At 31.2% G+C, this 21,798-nt stretch overlaps 1 protein-coding gene across 1 annotated transcript in view; it reads left to right on the top strand.

Moving 5' to 3' along the window:
- The window catches only part of LOC148607971 (uncharacterized), a 103,752-nt gene that overhangs the window by 8,367 nt on the left and 73,587 nt on the right, over positions 1 to 21,798 (top strand). The window contains exon 2 of the mRNA XM_088545818.1: positions 13,928 to 14,023. Coding sequence (XP_088401944.1) covers positions 13,928 to 14,023 — 96 coding nt within the window. The remainder of the gene's footprint in view (positions 1 to 13,927; positions 14,024 to 21,798) is intronic.

The following is a 21,798-nucleotide window of genomic DNA, read 5'->3' as shown; positions in this document are numbered from 1 at the left end:
CAGTTTGTATATGTAAATGAATCTTGCCTCTCTAAAGTATATGTGCACATGTACATGGACTAAATTGTACATGTATAACATAGATTCAATACACATGAAGCCGTGTTCATTTTTATACTAATAAGAACAGTTGTATGACAAACTCTTTGCTTACTTTAGATGAGTCATATTTGTTTTGTTATACAGAAAGTCGAAAGTGGACTTATTTTCTGGCTGTACACTATATACATAAAACAGGCAGTTTAATTGAGGTGATTATTTTTCTTCTCCTATACAAGAATAAATTTATAGAAGTCTCCATAAGTTGACATGTTCTTTGTTTGTGATGATACTTCATTTGTTATACCACTCAAATACTAGACTTTAAACCAAGACACAGTGACACTTGTGACATCTAGGTTTAAATAGCGCATTTGTGGCCATAGTCAAAGTTATACCTGTTAATTTAATTTTCACCTGAAGTATTAGTGACCTTCTTTTCGATGACTGTTGACTTAGCTGTTATAGAGGCCATGGATTTTATAAATTTAAATTCATCTTGATGAAAGGAAATGAGACATTTTAGAATGATAATTTTTTAGGCTTACTCTTGACATCAGAGGTGCCAGCCTGCTGATTACAACTGCTTGAATTTCTGTAATTTTTCTCATTGATTACATTTTGTTATATGTAAATGTTAGATACATTTTTTTTATCTGTGAGTTAAAAAATGTGGGATTACAATGATATTGGAAATTTTTTCTACTTGTACATATACATACATGTAGTACGGTACATTTATCTGCAGACAAAAAGTCATAATTGTAAATTTTTTTGAGTTTGAAGTCCTTCAATCCTCATAACTTATGGTCTAGTGTAACCTTTGGTGAAAATGACATTTGACCTTAGCCTGAATGCTTTTTCAATACAGAGGAAAATCATGGCAAATTCACATTTATTTCCTTGTGAAAATCAGGAATGATGCTGTAAATTTGACTTAATGACATTTTCCACTGTACCAAACAATTGATTTTTAGAACAGATCAATTGTATATTCATTACATGGCATACAAAGACTTCTGATGATAGCAGGAAGTTCAATAGCTAAAAATTATGAAAAATTATTGTGCACGATATTGTTTTACAATATTATTTACATGTCATTTGTAATTCTATAGTTTACTGTGAGTGGCCAAATGTTGTGTGTTCCATTGTGCAGTATAACATCCTCAAGGACAAACAAGTTACAAGTTGTTTACATGTAAAATTAATCCATTGACACCTCAGTAGAAGATATTCTCTCTTGATCTTTATGTTGAAATGAACAAAGGAGTTCCGTTTACAGATAAATTTATTGTACAAGGGGCAGTCATGTTACAGGAAGATACACATGTACCTTGTGGTATGATACATAAAAGATGTGTATTGATTAAGATTTGTTTTTTGGTGAATTACCATGTTAGGAATGGCTCATTACACAAATGTATAATCACATGTACATGTAGTAAATTTATGGTAATTTAGACATGGTGCTTTTTTTTTCGGCTGTGAGTATATTTGTTCCCCCTCCTTCTTAAAAAAGTGAAAAATGGGGTCTTTAAAAATTTAGTTCATATTCAAAGTGATTTTTCCTACTTTCCGAAATGCATGGCAATGAAAGAATTAACCTAGTAGCGGTTATCATAAGGATACCTGTCAGCCTGGTTAGTAAACATTTTTTTTTCTATCATCCACGGTAAATGAGCACTGTAAGAAATTTTTCAATGACATACATTTAGATTTGTTACATTTTTGGCCATTATCATAGCTTAATGCCCCCAATCCTTGTGTAGACCAGACACTTGTCTAAACCAAACAAGACATTAAGTCAGAAAGGAGTTTAGTTTAGATAGGTTTCATGGCTTCATATACCCATCCTAATGTCTAACTTCACATATCATGTCATGTTGACATATGTTCATTAAAAATCAATTTGAGAATTTTGTGATATGTGTATTCTTTAGATTTTGCTTTTACATGTACTTGTTCATTGAAGACTTTGTGTAATAATTATTAATGCATAAGATTGTGGTCAGCAACTTTTATTCACATGTCACTGTAATTTGTATCAATCCACACTTCATACATGTACAATAATTTAGGGAATTTACTTTGGTACAATAACAGTCTTTTAGGAAGAATGCTCCTTTTTGTTTTTAACTTTTTCCAAAGTTTTTATTGTTTTAAGAGATTATAAATACATTTTGTATCAAAGACCAGATGTATTTACCTTTATAGATTCTCCATATCTGGTACAAGTTTTCCCTATAATTATACAGAAGGATTGCTATTATAAATAGAAATGTGAAGAAATACAAAATTGATTTAACAGATATATAACAGGCAGATTATATACTGTACATTGAAGACATTGAGCACTGTCAAAAAAAAATATGGAATATTACAGATTTTGGTTCAACAAGCAGAGCTCATATTGTACTTGACTGTACTTACCTATTAACAGACTTCATAGGAAATTACAAAGTATTACCAAGTAGAATTAGGAAAAATATTCATGTACACATACAGTAATATACATTAATTATAGGAAATTACAAAGTAGGATGAGGAAAAATATTCATGTACACATACAGTAATATACATTAATTATTATGTGTTTGAAAATATAAGAAAACAAAGACTTCTTTGTAAGGACTGTATTAAGGACAGTAATTTTTCCTATAATTGTACTTGTACTTAAATGTATGTACATGTACATGTATTTTTGTAGTTAAAAAAGGAAAGTTCCTCATAAACTTCACACTATTGACCTACACAATTTCTTTCTTTTCACCTTTGTAATAAGTTGTTTTATCACAAGCTAGCTCAGACCTATCCTTTCCTAGAATAGTAGGAAGACATCTTCAATAAAAATCAATAGTCATTTTACAATTAATTGAGTTTATATTATGTTTAGATGGGAAAGTGAAAAATTGAATTAAACAAGTGACAGTCATAGATCAAATGTCCATAGAACTTTGTGTCTAAAGGTTTTCTGTAAACTTCTAGAAAACACAAAAAAGTACTTGTTTGATCTGCTTATGAATTTGGGTAACAACTTTGTTATTTTAAATGAACATGAAGAACAGAAAAAATATTGTATAATTGGTTTCTATTAAGTTTTTTTCTGATAATTTGTTTATGCAAAATTTCCCAAAATTTTTCAAACATTCTGGATTATTTCAGTACAATTCTTTTATTGTTGAAAACAATATGAATGTAACATTTTTTAAAAGGGTTTGAAAACCACTAATTATTAAGAAAACTTCAGTATCAGGCACTGTTTTTTTTTTACATTGTATTTCATACATGCATCATGTACACTTGTAAATATATTTTGTTTTTATTACAATGTGTGTTTTTTTACTGTAATACACATTCATGTGTATTACATCAATAATTGTCACGAGTAAACTAAGACTTCCCTGAATATATCTAGGATACTCCTCCATCAGACATCAGTGTTTACAAAGCTTCATGGGAGAAGACCGATTTAGTTGACTATTACCAATCAATACTCATAACTGAAATGTACTCCAGCGATTTCTACATGTTAATATTTGGCTAGATTTCTATCAGATTGTCACAATGCATTGAACGATCGTTGTACTATTATTCTTGAGCATCTGCTGTTGAATTTTCTCTATTATTGATGTATCAGGAATGTTCAGTTGTCTTTGACAAAGCTGTGTACAAGTTGGGTATTTTAATTTGTTAATGATCAAGGCTTATAGATTACTTCATAGTCATTGATCACAAGTAGTTAGTAATTTTATCATTATTTATAGAGTGCTTGCCATTAGAATTACATTTACATGTATGTTAATATGGTGCTCCCAGAGGTGTATACTTGAAGATTTGAAAGGTGTTACAAACAAGTTGTTACATGTCATTATTGGTTATTACCTGTAAGGGTGATACATGTACATGTATTACTGAGTAGTGTTAAATAAATCTTAACTTGATATGGTTACAAGTTGTTGCCTGATTCTACTGAAAAAAAAATGCAATGTAGAATATTAATGTATGAATAATTATATGTACCTAAAATGTGATATTGGAAAATTGTCGTCGGTCATTTGCAAAATTTGTTGGTCAATGACCTTCATTTTTTACCATTTCTGGATCCATGGTGGGAAGAGCAATACATGTAATTGTCAACAGCTATTAAAGATACATATTTCATCCTTCTAAATACATTGTAAAGCTGTTGTCGAGTTTGAACATGATCCCATTAGACCACTTCAAGTTAATTGTTCTTCAAAAATTAGGGACGGAAGGATTTTATGTTTTATTTTTTTTGAATATTTTATTTTGGTTCATGAGAAAATTACTGATGAATGAATTTCCTCTTACCTAGAAATGAAAAGAGTAATGTATAAACTTAAAAAAATTTAATTTTCAAAATAATATGAGTGGTGACATACTAATACAATGTATATGTAGGTGTTTCTTACATGTCAAAATTTAAGCTTTCAGTAAAGTTACATATCTGGCAAAATAAATATAGTCTATTATAAGACAATGGCATCTGGCTCCTGTAACTCCTAGATTACCTAATATAAGAGATCTTGGCTTTAGAGTAGTTAACCACCTAAGATATCTTGGCTCCAGCATGTGATAACTTCTTCATAGCCTCATGTAATAGATCTTTGCTCCAGAACGAGTTAACTGCTTGATAGCCTCATGTAAGAGATCTTGGCTCCAGAATGAGTTGATTCCTTGATAGCCTCATGTAAGACACCATGGCTCTAGAATGAGTTAACTCCTTCATTGTCTCATGTGGGACACCATGGCTCTAGAATGAGTTAACTCCTAGATAGCCTCATGTAAGAGATCTTGGCTCCAGAATGAGTTAATTCCTTCATTGTCTCATGTGGGACACCATGGCTCTAGAATGAGTTCACTTCTTCATTGTCTCGTGTAGGAATTCTTGGTCCAGAATGAGTTAACTCCTTCAAAGTAAGATGTGGGACATCTTGTCTTCAGAAATAGCCAGAAAAACTCCTTTATAGGCTCATGCAAGACATCAATCTTCATTCCAGAATAAGTTCACTTCTTTGACTTCACTTCTTCATAGTCTCATGTAAGTGAGACACTTGGCTCAGGAATGGGTTAACTCAAAAGAAATTTGACCCAGGAATGTGTTAAATTCTTCATAGTCGCATGTGAGACAGTTTTGTCATTTGAGCATACACATTTGTGCAGTCAAAAAAATTCAGAGCTTTGATAAAGACAGTTGAATGTGAACATTTTAATAAACATGCCTCACTCAAAAAAAAAAAAAAAATGAAAAAACACACACATTCTCCATTTCTCCTGCTATAAAAGCTTTCATTGGAAGGTTTACATGTTAATTATTACATCCTTTGATAAATGTTATTAACTCAACTGAGATAATTTACTGGCAGAATTATCCAGTCAAATAGCTGAGTAGCCTTGTTCATTATCTATTTATAAATTGTTCATCTGCTGATCAGCTAATAAACAAAGAAATCGGTTTAATTGAGTGATACAATCCTTCTATTTTGTACAGTTACCCTGATTAACTTTTTAAATCTTGCTCAGTCAGATAAGTTGGTAAAAAATCAGTATTTAATTGATTAAGATCTTTAGCAAGATAAACTGCATACTTGAGATTCTCCCAACCTGAAAGGTCAAGGGTCAACAAGTGTGTAGTCCCGATCAGGTGCTAAATAAAGTTTAAATGTAACTCCTTATTGATAATTCTTTGTTGGCATTAGTACATAAACAAGATTAACAATAGATTTGATATGTTAAAACAGGAGAGAATAGATCCTTTTTTACACAGACATAATATCAGTTGAAATGTGATACACTTGAAAGCAAAAAAAGGGGGGTTCTACAGTTTTAATACCTTCCATTTGGAGACGCCAATGCAGTTAGATAAATAACAATAAAGACTAACAAGTTACATGTAACTACATGTAGTTACCTATTGAAGTCATTGTGAACAGGGTTTTAAATTATCAGTTAGACATTCCTTGCCTTCCACATGCAGATTTGTTGTACATGCCCGTGCTTCAAAAGGGTTGTGGTAATTAAGGGAAAAAAAATGAGAAGTTGGACTAAGTGTTCACCCTCTTTTGTTGATGTGAGATGTAGTATAATAGATGATATTTACCAACACTAAGACATTTACAGTAAATTGAAGCCAACACAAATTACAGGTAACTTAAAATGCACTTGTTGAGAGATAATTTAAGAGCTTCTTTGCTGAACATGTAATCTTCTCTTGGCATAATAATCCCTTTGTCTCTTTAATAGCACTCACTTTCCTCCAAGTTTATCATCAATAAGCTATGTGACTCTCATATTGGATTTATGTTCTATACTATTGGTGTCTAGACTTTAGGGGTTCATACTTGAATTGATAAATTATTTATTGACACAAATTTTGTCACACACAGTTACTTAATGTACATTGTACTTGAGTGTGTGACTCTGAGGGGCAGTTTCATGCTTATTTAATTAATGTATTTGTAGCTTATTACTTTTCAATGCCTTATATGTTAGTCCATAAAAAAATAATATGTCTGTTAACAGTTACCCTACATACTTAACAAAAATAGGGTTGGTACATTGAGGTCTGCATTTTTATTTTACTATTTTTTTTATTTTATTTTTTAGCTCAGATTTCAATTTACTTTAACAAAATCTTTAATGTTGGAGTAAAATTCTACAGGTTATGTTGCATAAGTCTATTAGGAAATGCTGTAAAAACAGACTAGCTGTCCATATGACATTATTTATAGTTTTAGCGCTGTAATGCTGGTTGACGTGGTTACCAGTGCCATGCTAACTAGGTGGTCAATAGGGTTACCCTGTTAGGAATGTGTCTGAATAACTTGCTGAAATGTACTTCGAAATGTACTTTGGTCTGTTTTTAAACATCTGTTTAATTGGATATTACCTTTATTATTTTTTTTACTTCCAGTTTGTGCGCAAATAAGTTAGGTTGGGCCAAAAAATAGGTTCGGTGAGGAAACCATAACAGATAGTGGTAGTGTTTTATGTTCATTGTTATTCGTTCTGTGTTTTTTTCTGTAGATTTGGTCGATTAGCAGTTTTACTTCATTTATTTTGGGCCATTTTATAGCTTGCTTTCCCTTCATTGAAGACCCATATTGACCTGTAATAGTTGAATTGCTCATTGCTTACTATTTGGTGGATGACTGTCTTATTGGCAATCATACTGCATCATTTTTATGTACATGTTTATGGCCTAATGAGAAAAATAGGCTAAAAGATTTTAGTGCCATGGTTACTAACTTAAGTACCTTAGCCACTAGTGCAGATTTATGTGTTATGTGATGTAAATACACAGTGAAATAGAAAAAAATGAGGTTAAATTTCTCAACTGAAGTTTGACTGAAAAAAAACGAGAATCTTTTAAATGTTTTTATAATTATGAAAATCAAGGATTGTTTAACTGGAATCTTTGTTATTTTTATCTACTGAGAATTTTTTGTTGGGAGATCACTTGTGCCACATGACTGTAATTAGGACATTGGACTATAGACGTCCATGTTTTTTATCCATATCCTTTGGCCATATGTAGTCAATATGCCCAGGCATCTTCACATATCATGCTATCTATCGAATACTTCATCATAGGAAATATTTTATTTGAGGAAAATGTTGTAAGTAAACATTGCCTTGATAAAAACATTAGAAAGCTGCCATTTGTTTTTATCCCTGTAATCTCAGCATAACTCAGGCATTGATTGAGCAGTCTTTGATGTGAAGGAAGATAAAGTTTATCTGGCTGCCTACACTGGCAAAATTTGTTTAGACATGAACATTGGCAATTTGTGTATTTTAGGGGTCATCTCAAACTGATAAATTTCTTTGAGTATGCAGATTATCAAAAAAGTATAGTTTCATATCTACTTTTATTGGTAGTGTATTCTACCCTTATTTCACTTAATCATTTTGCATGAACCATACTTTAGTAGTTAAGAATTCTGTCAACTTTAAATGAAATAAGAAATTGTAAACCTCATACATCAAAATAAATTGCAACCTTCCAAGTTAATTTGATTTAATCTCACCTAATATCAAAAGTTACTTAAGTTCATATTTATTTATCATATGGCTATTGTTCTCAAAATTTTATGAGGTTTTAATTTTTCCCATTGAAATTGAATCATATTTACATAAAATTTTCTGATTTTTAAATCAATAAAACTCTCATAAAATGTAAATAAGGCATAGGAGATGTCTTTCATAGCATTACCGCCCCTTTAAACAATAATTCTTGCTTTTGACAAGGTATAAGTTTATCATGTAATTGATAAATGTATGTAAATAAACCCCACAGGTGAAAAAAAGGTAGCAGTTGTATGTTGTCATTAATTTGTGTACATTCCTCCCCACCATTATGTGAAATATCATGATAATGGTACGAACTAGAGACAATAGCTATTTTGTTTACGGAAATAACTAAATTGCACAGATTAGAAATTGGCTGGTTTATACAGCCTAAGAAGATTAAAATTGGCAGTCAGCTATAGAGCAGTATTATTTACTTATCAATTTCATGTTATAAGTGTCGATATTTATAATTTGATTTACTTCTTAAAAGAAACATTGAATTGATAGTCTTGGGGGATAGGGCTGCTACAGATATGATAAAAATGTAAAACATTGCATAGTGTTCTTTGTTACAGCTGTTAGAACATGGTAACTCTCTTCTTATCCCAGATTTACGGAAAACATTTTTATGGTTTAAGTATTAAGGTTGGCCTTTCTTGGGAAAAAGGGTTCACAAATTAACTTTGCTTGTGATTCAAACTTTTGTCCAAAACTAGTCAGTATAGAAATACTTGAGATATATCATATTAAGATTTAACACTTGTTTTGTACAAAAATTACGAAACCCTATATCAGTGGACTGCACTGATTATTTTCATTGAAATGATTGTACTGTGACTGTGAGCACATGCTTTAAAGTATGTAATTGTTTTTCTTCATTCCACATGTATCACATTTAAGCAAATGATTATATTTATATGTACTTGTATATTAATTCTTTCACTTAATATATCTATGTAATAATATTGATTGACTTTAGAATGCAATTTACTTTCAAACTTATCCAAAGTGTCAGAAACTTGTGCGAATCTAAAAGTGTATGTGAGGCAATGGGGAGGAAAGGGCTATTCTGTGTTAAAAAAATAGAACATGTAAATTTCATTTTCGATATCAGTTACAACAATATTCATGTTAATATTTGATAAAAAATTTTGCTCTTTGGTACATGTATGCATTTTTTTCTGTCCTTACCCCACTCTCCTGAAAATATAATCAAATGATCTATATGATACAGATATTTGTTGAGATATTGCAACTATAATTATGTAAAAGCACAACATTAAACACAAAAAGGCATAGTGGCTTAGAGTTTGTGTTATTACAGTATTTAACTTTTAATCAAGTTTTAGGCCTGACAGAAGCTCAGGATTCCACTGATTTTCCAAAATTGAACTTTAAGTGAGCATTCTTCATAGGAAACCTTGACAACCATTTGGTGATAAATACTCCTTCATCACTACAGGTACTTATAGAGAGTTAATGTCTTATCTATACAGGTGTTATGATCAGCATGGAGTCTTTCTTGTTAGGTGGGTGGATACTGAAATACATTGTTGTAGTATATAACCTCGAACATCTATTGAGGCCACAGGAAGTATTCAGGCACTCCTCTGTTTGTCTTTAGTTGGATAGAAAATATGTTGAATAAATAAGTGTCATAGACAAACTATATTGAAAAACTTTAAACAACCTGAGATTATAATCTCCTTTTACACAAAGCTTTTAACTTTATTGAATTTTAAATGACAGATTGAGTTGCCATTGTAAAGGACATTTTCTCATTTTCTGCTCTTAAGTACAAAGTGTATTTAAAAGTTACTGCACATGTAAACTATTTGAGTAAAATTTTAGTCAGATGTTCATAGTCATGTGTTGTCTTTAGTGATAATGGCTGTTAAAATAATGGAAAAAAATAAAATGCTTATATGCCTGAAGGTTTGGGGGCTATATCTAAAGATGCAAATTTAAAATGTTTCAGTGGTAACAATGAAAAATTGTAATCTTTTGCTCATTTGTTGTAAAAAGTAAAATGGAATAAAGATTTTCTGATTTTTTGAATAACAAAGAAGTTGCATAATAATTGTACTTAAAAAAGTATGTATACATGTAACTGAGAATAAAGTGTAAGGTTTGGCACCTGTGCAAAGACTGAAATTTATAAAAAAAAATGTCACATGTCTTACTGCATGTGTTCTATATTAATTTTCTTTTTCAGGAAATAATAGGTTGAGTCATTTCACCACTCGTTAAGTTTTATTTTATTTAACATGAGCTTAAGAGAGCATGCTTAAATTCGAATTTTTCTATTGAGATGGAGAAAACTCTGCTGAAATTGAATTATTTTATCCCTTGAAATTTATACATAGCAAACCAGAAAATATAGAATGGCAGTCAATTAATTCCCACTTGGTGTTAAAAAATCATATGCATTTTTAATCACTTCCTGAGAATAGAAGAAAATGCTTTTGTCTCCTAAGGTGTTAAAATATTTTTTTTTAATTTCAAAATGTTTCAATTAAAACTGCTTTGATATGATATTTACTGCCTGATTGTCTAGCATTAAGGGGGACAGAAATCTGAGGGTGGATGAAAGTGATAATTAAATATGTATTCAATGACACAGCAATATGTCTGCCAGAAAACTGTTAAATTGTACTGTTCTGTAGAATATTTGTCTACACATTCAATTAACCATTACTATGTTAAAGAAACCATACAAACTATCAGACATCATCAAGCATGGAAAAGATATGAATTATTTTAGATGTAGTATGAGTTATTGTTAGCCATTATACCATGTTGATTGAGATATGATCAATAGAACTGGTAGGATCATTCTAGTAATTGGCAGAATAATTGATTACATGTTGTGTAAATTTGTTTTGAAGTGGGTTTTAACTAAGATATAGGTGATATTTAATATACATTGATCACATCAAGTTTAAATATCTTAATGTATTTGTGAAAGTCTCTGTCTTATGTGTTGTGTATAGCAGTGAAATATTTTGGTTAATTACCAATGTTGAATACAAGCCTATTAAAGGCCAGAGTAATAATGAAAGGACAAGGTTGTTATAGCCATGAAGCATATGAAAAAAGTCATGGAGTTGGAAAACTGAACAATAAAACTTTACAACCACAGCAAGCAATACCTAAGGATCTTTTATAAACTTCAGCTGTAGAACTTGTCCATGTCTAATCATCTCATATCAATCAATAATACAGGATAGAATGTAACAATAAAAGTACTTTATACAGTAAACTAATGAGCTAGATTAGACATACATGTACACGTAATCAACCGTATGTAGTGATACAACTGACTTCTTACATGTATTCAGCTTTGGTGGTCAAATGCAAAATGTATTTGTGAAAACAACTTTGATATCAGGATTTGTTGATGAATTAACAGCAAATATAAAACTTGTCTATACTCTCTTCAGAGAAAGACATTTCAGAATTCAGTAGAAAAAAACGGATATGGTGAAAAGTAACAAATACACCAGAATATAACCAAGAAAAGTCTTCAACAAGTGTAAACACTGAAAGGCCCTGACAACAAGGGTGTTGTTGGTTCCATATATCTACATGTGTACTAGTTTACAAATTCATTACATGTATTTATAAATAGATGAAATAAAAAAAAATCTAATAATATAGACTTTCATTGTTAACATTTATTTGGCCTATTTTAAATTTGATATTGCTATGTATACTGATGTTAAGATTGATAACATAAGTACATGTATTAAACAGAAAGACCTTTAGTTTTAGAATGTACTTGTAGACTTATCTCCCCCAAACAATATTAGCTTGTCACTTCCTCTTGTTTTCTCTAAATAGCATGTAGGCTTTTCCATGAATAGACAATGACATCAAAATATTTACCAGGAAATGAAAAAAAAAAATGAAAAAAAAAAAAAAAACAAACAATAAAAGAACACACATTGACTAAATCTCTTGACTGATATATGTAGTTTATATGAGAGATGGAGGAGTTAAAAAATCACAAAATTGATACATGTATCTCTAATTTGTAGTAAGGATTTAATGGGGCAAAAGAGATGGATATCCCCATACTGTAACTGTTTTTTTCTTTTACCTGCAATTTGACATGGTGACTAAAAATCTATTGTCCATTCTTCTTTTGTCTGTTACACCTTGTAAGTGATTTCAAGATTAATTTTCTCAACAGATTTTAATAAAACTTCTACCATAGGCTATTGCGATTAATCTTATGGACAAATTTTGAGAATCAATAATGATCAGCAGATGTTGCAAGAGTTATCCCCTTTTAAAATTAAAAGTTTTGTGTTTTGGACATTTGGCTCTGTTCTATAACTTGTTTATCCCCACTAATCAGAAGTCTGTTATCTGTACTGATTTTATTGTGATACAGGGTTTAGTTCAGTGTACATGTACATGTACATGTATATGTTGTAATGATTCTTTGTTGTACGTTCTACATGTACAAAAAAATTGCATGTAATTTGTCAAGCTCTGAACAGGGTCTGATGTTCGAATTCACTGTAGAAGCTGCAGCCAGCCCTCTCCGAAAATGCGAGAATCTTGCAAAGTCGGGAAAAGTGAATGAGTTTACTTGATGTTATCCCATTGTCATTGTTTAATTTAAATAATAATTGTTAGTAACAGAGGAAACAAATTCCAGTTTAAACATATTTTATTTGTTCAAACCAAAGTAGATTGGACACAAGTAACTCATACTTATGAAGTCCTTTCCGCAATACAATATTAACAATGAAACATTGGTACATATGAGCATGCGAGTAATTATTTATATCATTAAACATATAACAAAGTTCTTCTGAGAAGTTAGCTACAAAGGAGAAGAAATGATTTGTACAGATTTGACAGTGTTGATAAGCATAGCCCACTTAAGACATGTTCACTAGTAGTACATTAGATTATTATGAATTTTTTAGACCGCTTTATGAAAGCGAAAACGTAACTAAACACACTCTTGTTTTCAGCTAAAGATAACTCTTGATTCCCAGAAATTAATGAATTAATATCAAACGGGATGTTGTTAGGTAGCCAATTGAGATCATTGATAAGTAATTCCCTGTATTCCCTGTACAAAGGACATTAAAAAAAATAGTGTTGGACATTTTCAATTGAATATCCACAGTGACAAGCTGGATCTGAGGAAACAAATATAGATGAGCCTTTACTTTTTCCTCTGGGCATTTTCTTCATTCATCTAGAAATCTTTATTGTACTAGTAGGTGTTGATAAAAATGAGATTATATACATTGTGAATATCCTGAAGTGGTATATGACTTACCTATTTAGAAATAAAAAGTTTTATTTTTATGGTAGGAAGTTTACAGGTATATTTAAACATTCACCATTAAATGGTTTCAGAGGCATTTATTAAACCAATTTGAAGATTCAAATTAAAATGTTTGCTAGAACAGAAAGAAAATTAGTGTTAAAATTACTTGTAATGCTCACCTTTGTTGACCTCAGTTTAATGCTCATGCATAATCCAAGACTAAATGTTTGTCTATTTATATGAGGATAATGCATCTTTGACCTGTTTAACCCTGTAACATGTGCCACTCATTACAAGATAGAAAAACAGAAAAAGACTTTAATAAAAGGAGCAGACTAAATGAACTGTATTCATTTACATGACAAATACCATATTTAAAAACAGGTTACAAGCTGTTATGTAATGTTTTTTATATGGTATTTATGTACATGACTACTGGTGTGATGGTTTATGATTCTTACATGTACATTTAAATGGTGTCTATTGTTTTTATAGAATTCTGTCAAGGCCAGCACCAAACCTAGTGAAAAGACTGACCAGAATCTTTCTAAAGATAAACACAAGTCTTCCATCAAGAAAAAAGTGAAAAAGGTAGGACCTTTGTTTTTATGATGTAATTTTCTGTTAGATACATAATGTAATGTGTATAGAATAAACTAAACTTATCCAGTTAATAACATTTTCTTTTGGCCAGCCAGTACATTGAGCTTTAACTTCGACTCAGGTCTCAAATAATTTTTCGTGAATGGGGGAAAAGCTCTCAGACTCATGTGCAGAGTAGTCCAGAGTTCCAACACAGTAACCCAGTCACTAGTAGGACATACTTTTGACTGAGTACTGGTCAGGTATCCTGAAGGCTGTGTTCCCCATCCACATGTGCTAACCCTGCAACACCGACCAGAAAGATATCAAGTTACATGTGCATGCAGTTAAAATCCCCCAATCATCTAGTCTGTCTACCAGTAGATATTTAAAAATGAAGTTTAGTTGCTGTTTGTAGATGTGTATGTACATGTATTTTTGTATCTGCTTAAATGTACAATCCCTACCCTGCTTTGTTCGTAAATATTTTTTCTGTCACAGTTTTCTCAGCAATAATTATAGTGGGTTGAAATTTCAACACATATGGATATGGTTGGATCCATATTTTAGAAAAAATTGTACAACAACTTCCTGTTTATTGGGGACTATGTGTATTTTCCTTATGTATCATGATTAAAAGCGTGGGCATCACTAGTTAGTCGTTGCCCACAGATTTTTTTGTTTTGCCAGTAAGTCAGGCATACATTTTCCTTTGGTTACCAGTTAATATTAAATTGTAAATACTCATCAATTGAAACTTGGGAAGCCTTCCTGTTAATATTGAAGTTTGGTAATGTATGTGACTGAACTGTGATTGGTTGTACAGTATAATGCCTTCAGAATCACTATAGTCTTGGTTACTCATTAACTTCCTGTTTACTATGTATAAGTACTTGAAACTTAGGTGGCCATGTCATTCATACAGACCTATTTGATTTCCCCCCTTTTGACAAATGTCTACCCTACTTTAGTGGGGAGTCATTAGTTTGTTCTGTCCTACTGTCTGTATGTCACACCTATGTAAAGTGCTATTCTTTTGGAACTGCTGCACAGAATTTCATGAAACTTTGTAGGTAATGAGGATCCAATAATTTAGTTAAGTTATTTTGTGGATGTATACCCCCTTTGACCGTGGAGGGGTGGAAAGTCATAAGCTTTTATTATTTATAATTTTGTTAAATTTAATTGATGTGTGTCTACTATGTATGCAGAAGGTGTTCATTTTTGGCATATATTGTTAATAAATAGGCACTAATTGGTTTGTAGAGTTTTTATCTAATATTCTTTGACTTGAAATAAGATAGAATTTCCTCCTGTCATGTTTAATAGCATTTAATCTGCACCTTACACGAGAAAGACATGTCTCTGTTAAAAATTTATTTCAACTATTTTGACTGAGTTAGGGATCAGGGGTGATAACACAATTTGGTAATATATTAAACTACCTGACACCTGTTTAAAAGACTCCTACCATTAATCACCAAAACTGCAATATAATGTTAGTAATGTAAATTATTCACATATTATGTCAACACAGCTGGGTTGAGTTGTGAAGAAAAGTTTTATAGGTATGGGAGAGTTAAAAAAAGGTGAATGTTTATCTTCTTAGTGTATCCAGAAAACCCAAAAATAAGAGCATTGTTTTTATTTACTCCTCTTTTGATGGTAGTGCAATGGTGTAGTAATGTTTAAAGGTATTGAAGGTAAATAAAGACGAAAATAATAACATTGTTTTTTTTTCTGTACCACCACTATCATGGCACTATGGCATTGTTGTTTTAAGTCATAGACACTTGGTTTTGTACAAAACTTGAGTATTTTATGATGAATTTTAATAAAAGGACCCATACCAAAAATAAGTGAAGGGTTGATTGTAAGGGTTATGGCCCTGATTGCATAGGATTAAAGGGCCAAGAGAGACCCAAAACTTTGTAGAAATTTACGGACCGTTTCAGATTGCTCTAAATTTAGGTTCAGGGTGTTGTATGTATGTAATATGAATCTTCTCATTAATTAAGTGGGTCATCTTGAGCTATTTACATCATGAATAATGTTGAATTCTTATGTGGTGATTGGACACATTGTCCTTCCAAAATAACTCTTTTGTGTTGAACATACATGCACATCTCAGTGAGAGGGACTTTTTTTCAAGGTTAAGTCTGTATTGGGTTTTTTTTTACATCATGTGACATCCATAATTCTTTAGTGATTGCAGAATTCACCAAATAAAATCTAAATCGGATTTGGTATTTTAACAAGCAATAGAATGCATCTGCTGTATAGTACTTGTTCATAAGAACATCTTTTGATGGACATTTATTGGTATATAAATGTACATCTAGTAGTTTGTCTGCCTGTCCAAACATCATATAAATTTTGGTAAAATGTTTTTGATTAACTTATTTCTCTTCTTTTCTTCATGTTTTCAGACATTTTTTTTTACAGAAGTTTGACTTTTAAGCACAGAAAAGAGAAATGATGAGCTTATCCTGCCTTTAAATGCAGTGCATGTTTTTATTATAAATCCTGCAAACAAAGTCGGGGGTTACATGTATATAGGAACCAACCTGTCTGTCTGATGGTTCATCTGTCCATACATGTATGTCTTGACAGTGCAATGTCCTAAACCAACTAATTTATTGGCATAATAAAATGTACATGTAGGGGTTACAAAAGGGTTTACATGTTTAATTCTCATAAGTGCAATCTACTCCTCCTCGACAGCGAAACAATGATGAAATTGTTTGGATGGTCAGACATCATAAGTAGATGTGCTTGAAGAATTATATTTATATATTTATTGTCCTGAATATCGGAAAAGGGAGATAATCTAAATAAAGCGTGACATGATCGAAGTTCATTTCATTTTTGCACTCACAGTATTTCCAGTTCTATTTTAGATAGCCAATTTAATAAAACTTTTTTTTTTTAAATGTATCTTTTTGGGTCAGAAAAAAGACAGAACAAGCTGGTGCTGAAATTAATCTGGATTGGAAAGACTGTCCATTACTTGAAGGAAAAATATTTGAATATTTCTTAATATTTTACTTCTAGGTAAATTTGCTCATAAAAATGTACAGTATTCATTTACATTTTCTTTTGGCCTTATTTTATATGTGTGTTAGTGTTTAATTATCTCAGTACTTTAGTTGGACATGCTTTTCTAAAATGTACATTTTGTATATGTTTATATGTTGTGTCACTGTTACTTCATATGGGCTAAAGATCTCTTTCATTTCACTATTAATTCATTTTTAAATGGTTAAAATGTAGTTGTCAGTTTCACATGAGTTTAAAATTGCTTTTTTTACCTGTCTTAATTTGATGCAAAATAAACAGGTGTTCTATCTCACCTGTATGTTGACAAGGATTCTTGTGTATTAGATTCCCCCTAAGTCTTGTTTTCTCTTTCATGCTGAGTAGTTTAGGTGATTGAGCTGATAAGTAGGCTTGAGTCATTGTCATATTACCTTCAGTTTGTTCAACAGTAAAGATTGAGTTTCTAGCCTTGCCGATCTGGAGATAGAATTGAGCTGAATGGAGACGATTGAATATTGATGTGGAAATTATACTGTTATTAGAGAAATGAATTATTGGGGTTAATGTAATGTTAAATGTAAAGCAAACAGGTTTTAGACAAATTACCTGTTAACTTTTAAGGCATTTAGGTATGGAATTTTAAGTACATGTATTATAAATGTTCATGTACATTGTACCTTCCAAATATGTTATTTAGGTTGCATGTGGGAGCTAAACATTATTACAAATAAAGTTAGTTGCCTTGCCTCCTAACATTTACTTAAATACTATACTCGGCGTCACATAAATAACATACTGTTAAAATTTGAATAAAAATATTTTCTACGACTTTATTGACACCAACCGTCGTTTAGATTGTCTTAAATGACTTGCTCATTCGTTTAGCCAAACAGCTTCTCCCTAAACAAGTTGCTTATTAGCTTAAATCATGCGTAACAAATCCTTACGGGAAAATCCCATACTAATATCCGCCATGTTGGTTTTTACGGGACGATTTGTTTACAAACGAAGTTCATAAGTTCCCGTCGAACTCCGGTGACAATCGTCTGCTTGATCAACTTCTCGGTATTGTACGTTGTTCGCGTAAAATAAATCCGAGATATCCGAAATAACGCTGAAATGCATTCTGGGTTCTTCGGTTTTTAGACAAACCATTTAAACGTAAACAACATATCCTAGCAACCCGATCACTGTAAACATGGCCGACTTTTTACAATGTAAATATTGGCACCGAGAATTAAAATCTGACCGGAATTTAACGATTCAATGTTTAGGGAGAAGCCGTTTGGCTAAACGAATGAGCAAGTCATTTAAGACAATTTAAACGACAGTAGGTGTCAATAAAGTCGCAGAAAATATTTTTATTCAAATTTTAACAGTATGTTATTTATGTAACGCCGAGTATAGATGCAGGAAGTAACATACAGTATATCTACTCATATTGCCCTAGACAATTATTGTTTATCGGGATTTATTGTGATTTCTGCTTATTATCTCATGTTTGCTTTCATTACTATTTAAGTAGTACTCCACCTAAGAATCATGCAAAATGTGATTCATGGTTGGAAAGCCTACATATTTTTATTTTTGATATATTGTTTAAATTGTTGTACTAATCAGAAATTGACATGTGGTTTTTCATGTAACCTGTGCTTTTAGAAGATAAAAATTATATAGAATGTACTGTGGAATTCATACCTAAGGGAGATAACTCTGTAAATGACAGTAAAATACAATAGAAACTGTTGTATTTTCAATGTTGATTATCACCTAAGAGCAGACAGACTGGAATGAATAATTATTCGTTTCATCATATAGATCTATAAAGAAACTTAATAACAAGAATAAAAATATGTAGCCTTTTTTGAGGTGTATCACATTTTGTAGATTTGCATGATTCGTACAAAGACTACTACTTAATTTGAAAACAACATGTTTGTGTATACATGTACATGTAATTGAAAGTAGATTACCTTTTGAGTTGATGAATAATTAGCCAAATCGCCAGACTTACATAATTTTATCCTAATGGATTTTTATTGGTCATTAAAAATAAACATTTTTCATAGCTATGCAAGACACTTATTTTAACAAAAATAAGGCACTATTATAACTCTTTCTAAATTAAGACATGTACATATATAAATGCCATGCAATAAAAGTATGAACTTGAGGGATTGAAATTTAATTTAGTTCTGAAGTATATTACCCAATGATAAAAGCTGTACATAATTGAATTATATCAGAAAAGTTTACTACATAATTTAGAGCATTAATTGGTTTGACAAGAGATGAATAATTCATTTTGTGGTAAAAAAAAGTAAAAAATAATAAACAATTGACATGCCTCTCAGAGCATGTCTAGTAAATTGTCTGGATGTAATGTCAAAGTTTTTGTGTCTATGAATTTTGTGTTACTGTACTTGAGTTTAAAAGATATGTAATATTACAAAAAGAATAGAAAAATAGGAAAAATTGCCAAGAATGAAATTGAGATTACTTCAGATTTAGGAAGCAGAATTATCAGATTATGGCTGTATGAACTGCTACAAAATGGATTTACCTGTACTAAATGTGCATGGAAGCTGTTTGTTGTCCTCCTGTCTCAACATGCATTTAACATAGCTTAAAAAACACAATGGTTTTAATAGGTTTTGTTGCAATATTTGTATTTTAAGTGAGAAATTTATTACAGCTTCAATCATTTTTTCATTGTTTTCCATTTACTGGTTTGAAACAAATGGAAAGAGAGGATGGTTTTTTTTTCCAGCTGTTTATTACCAGCGTGCTGCTAATGTAAAGCAGACGAAAGGGTTGTAAAATGTGTAGGTCTTAATACAGTTATTATGTTTTTTTAGAGTTTGTGGAAGCAGATTTACAGTTAATTGTATAAGCATCAGTTGCTTACAAACCATTTATTGAAATTAATTTCTCAGTAGATTCTAGGTATATAATTGCAATCATGTTTTTATCAAATCACAACCATGCACAGAACAAATGCTCGACAAATGCCATGTTATTGATCCATATAAGGACATGTTTGCTTGTTCCTTGTTTAATAAGATAAATTGAATCTATAATTGCATGCATCGGAGCATGTGCTCTCGTGATGTAATTTATTTGGTGATTTGTATAGATTTAGATGTGGTCCTATAGCTGTCCATTGATTTTTGAGAATCTCTTAAATTATTCACTTCGGCAACTTGTTGAATTTGAAAATGAAAGACTGAGCATTTGATGTAGGAGTTAGAAAGAATGGAATCAAATGAAGTACAGACAATACCACACAACTTGACGTTTTCCTGAAGAGTATGAGTATTCTGTAATGATTTGATACTAAGTATGATTGGAGATATAGGAGTATTATAAACCAACTTATATAGGGCAGTATAGGAGTATTATAAACCAATTTATGTAGGGAAATAGGAGTATTATAAACCAATTTATGTAGGGAAATAGGAGTATTATAAACCAACTTATGTAGGGCAGTGATTTATTTTACAGTATAGGAGTATTATAAACCAATTTATATAGGGCAGTATAGGAGTATTATAAACCAACTTATATAGGCAGTATAGGAGTATTATAAACCAATTTATATAGGGCAGTATAGGAGTATTATAAACCAACTTATATAGGGCAGTGATTTATTTTTTCTACTTCTGCAAGCAAGAAAAAAATCTATGAAAACAAATGGCTAGGAATAATTCTTTTTATAATAGAATAGTTTAAGTCACAAAATCAAATAGCCTGAAAATGGATTAATACATCTTAAAATCTATATTATTAAATCAGTTTACAGTCAACCAGTTGCTATGCATATTAAATTTACTTGTGTATTAGCACTGAAGTCTATTTAAAAAAAATCTATTTGAAAGAACTGGACCATTTTTATGCTACAAATGCAAATCCTGAGGAAATTGTAGATGTCTTTAATTGGTCTTTCCTATGACTCTTTAGTTCAAGTTCTAGTGGTCCTGAAGCCCCATTTCATGCCTTTTTCTGAACGGACTCAGTCAGCATTTCCTGTAGGTAAATGCAACACTTTCCAGGTAAAAAAGGGTTAAAAGCTGTTAAAAATTTTATGGGAAAGTGTTGCATTTATCTTGTGGGAAAAACTTACTAAGCTTGCTCTGAAATATAGCACAAAATGCTGTATTTTTTATATGGTTAGGTATTAAAGCAGTTGAAGGTATAATACATGGTATTCTAAAGCCATCTCTGATTTGTAGTTTCTTTATCATGTTTACTGGTTTTGTCATAGAGGATGACATATTCAGAACCATGTATTACTTAAATACCAGAAAGAAGTATAATGATAGACCAAGTGCATATTGTTTAAAGAAAGGAAAGCCTAACATTTTATTAACAATGTGACAGTATGATAGTAACAGGGAAGCCAAAGAAATCACTCAGATACTCTATAACAACAAACATGATTGACGTTTCTCCAGGAGAGAAAAGAAGCCTCTGAATCTATTTAGTGGTACTTCAACCGATCAAATCCACCAAATCAATAATGCAGAAACTGGATCATAATCCCAGGCATGATAATGGTATAAGCTTATAACTATACAGATGGATCAATTATTGAAAAGCAATTAATATCTGAAGGGGCTTTGTATAGACAGGCATATTGATGTTTTTCCATGATACAAGTGGCAAATTTAGTTAGTCTATGACCTGATTGATTAGATCAGTAAAGGATTGATAGGTATACCATGATGAGTTCATCTTGTGGTTAA

Source organism: Perna viridis, chromosome 9, assembly GCF_037379345.1.
Source record: "Perna viridis isolate PV_CMFRI_1.1 ecotype Kerala chromosome 9, ASM3737934v1, whole genome shotgun sequence".
Taxonomy (NCBI): Eukaryota; Metazoa; Mollusca; class Bivalvia; order Mytilida; family Mytilidae; genus Perna; species Perna viridis.
The sequence above is the reverse complement of the archived record's forward strand: the minus strand, read 5'-3'. Positions and strand labels throughout refer to the sequence as shown.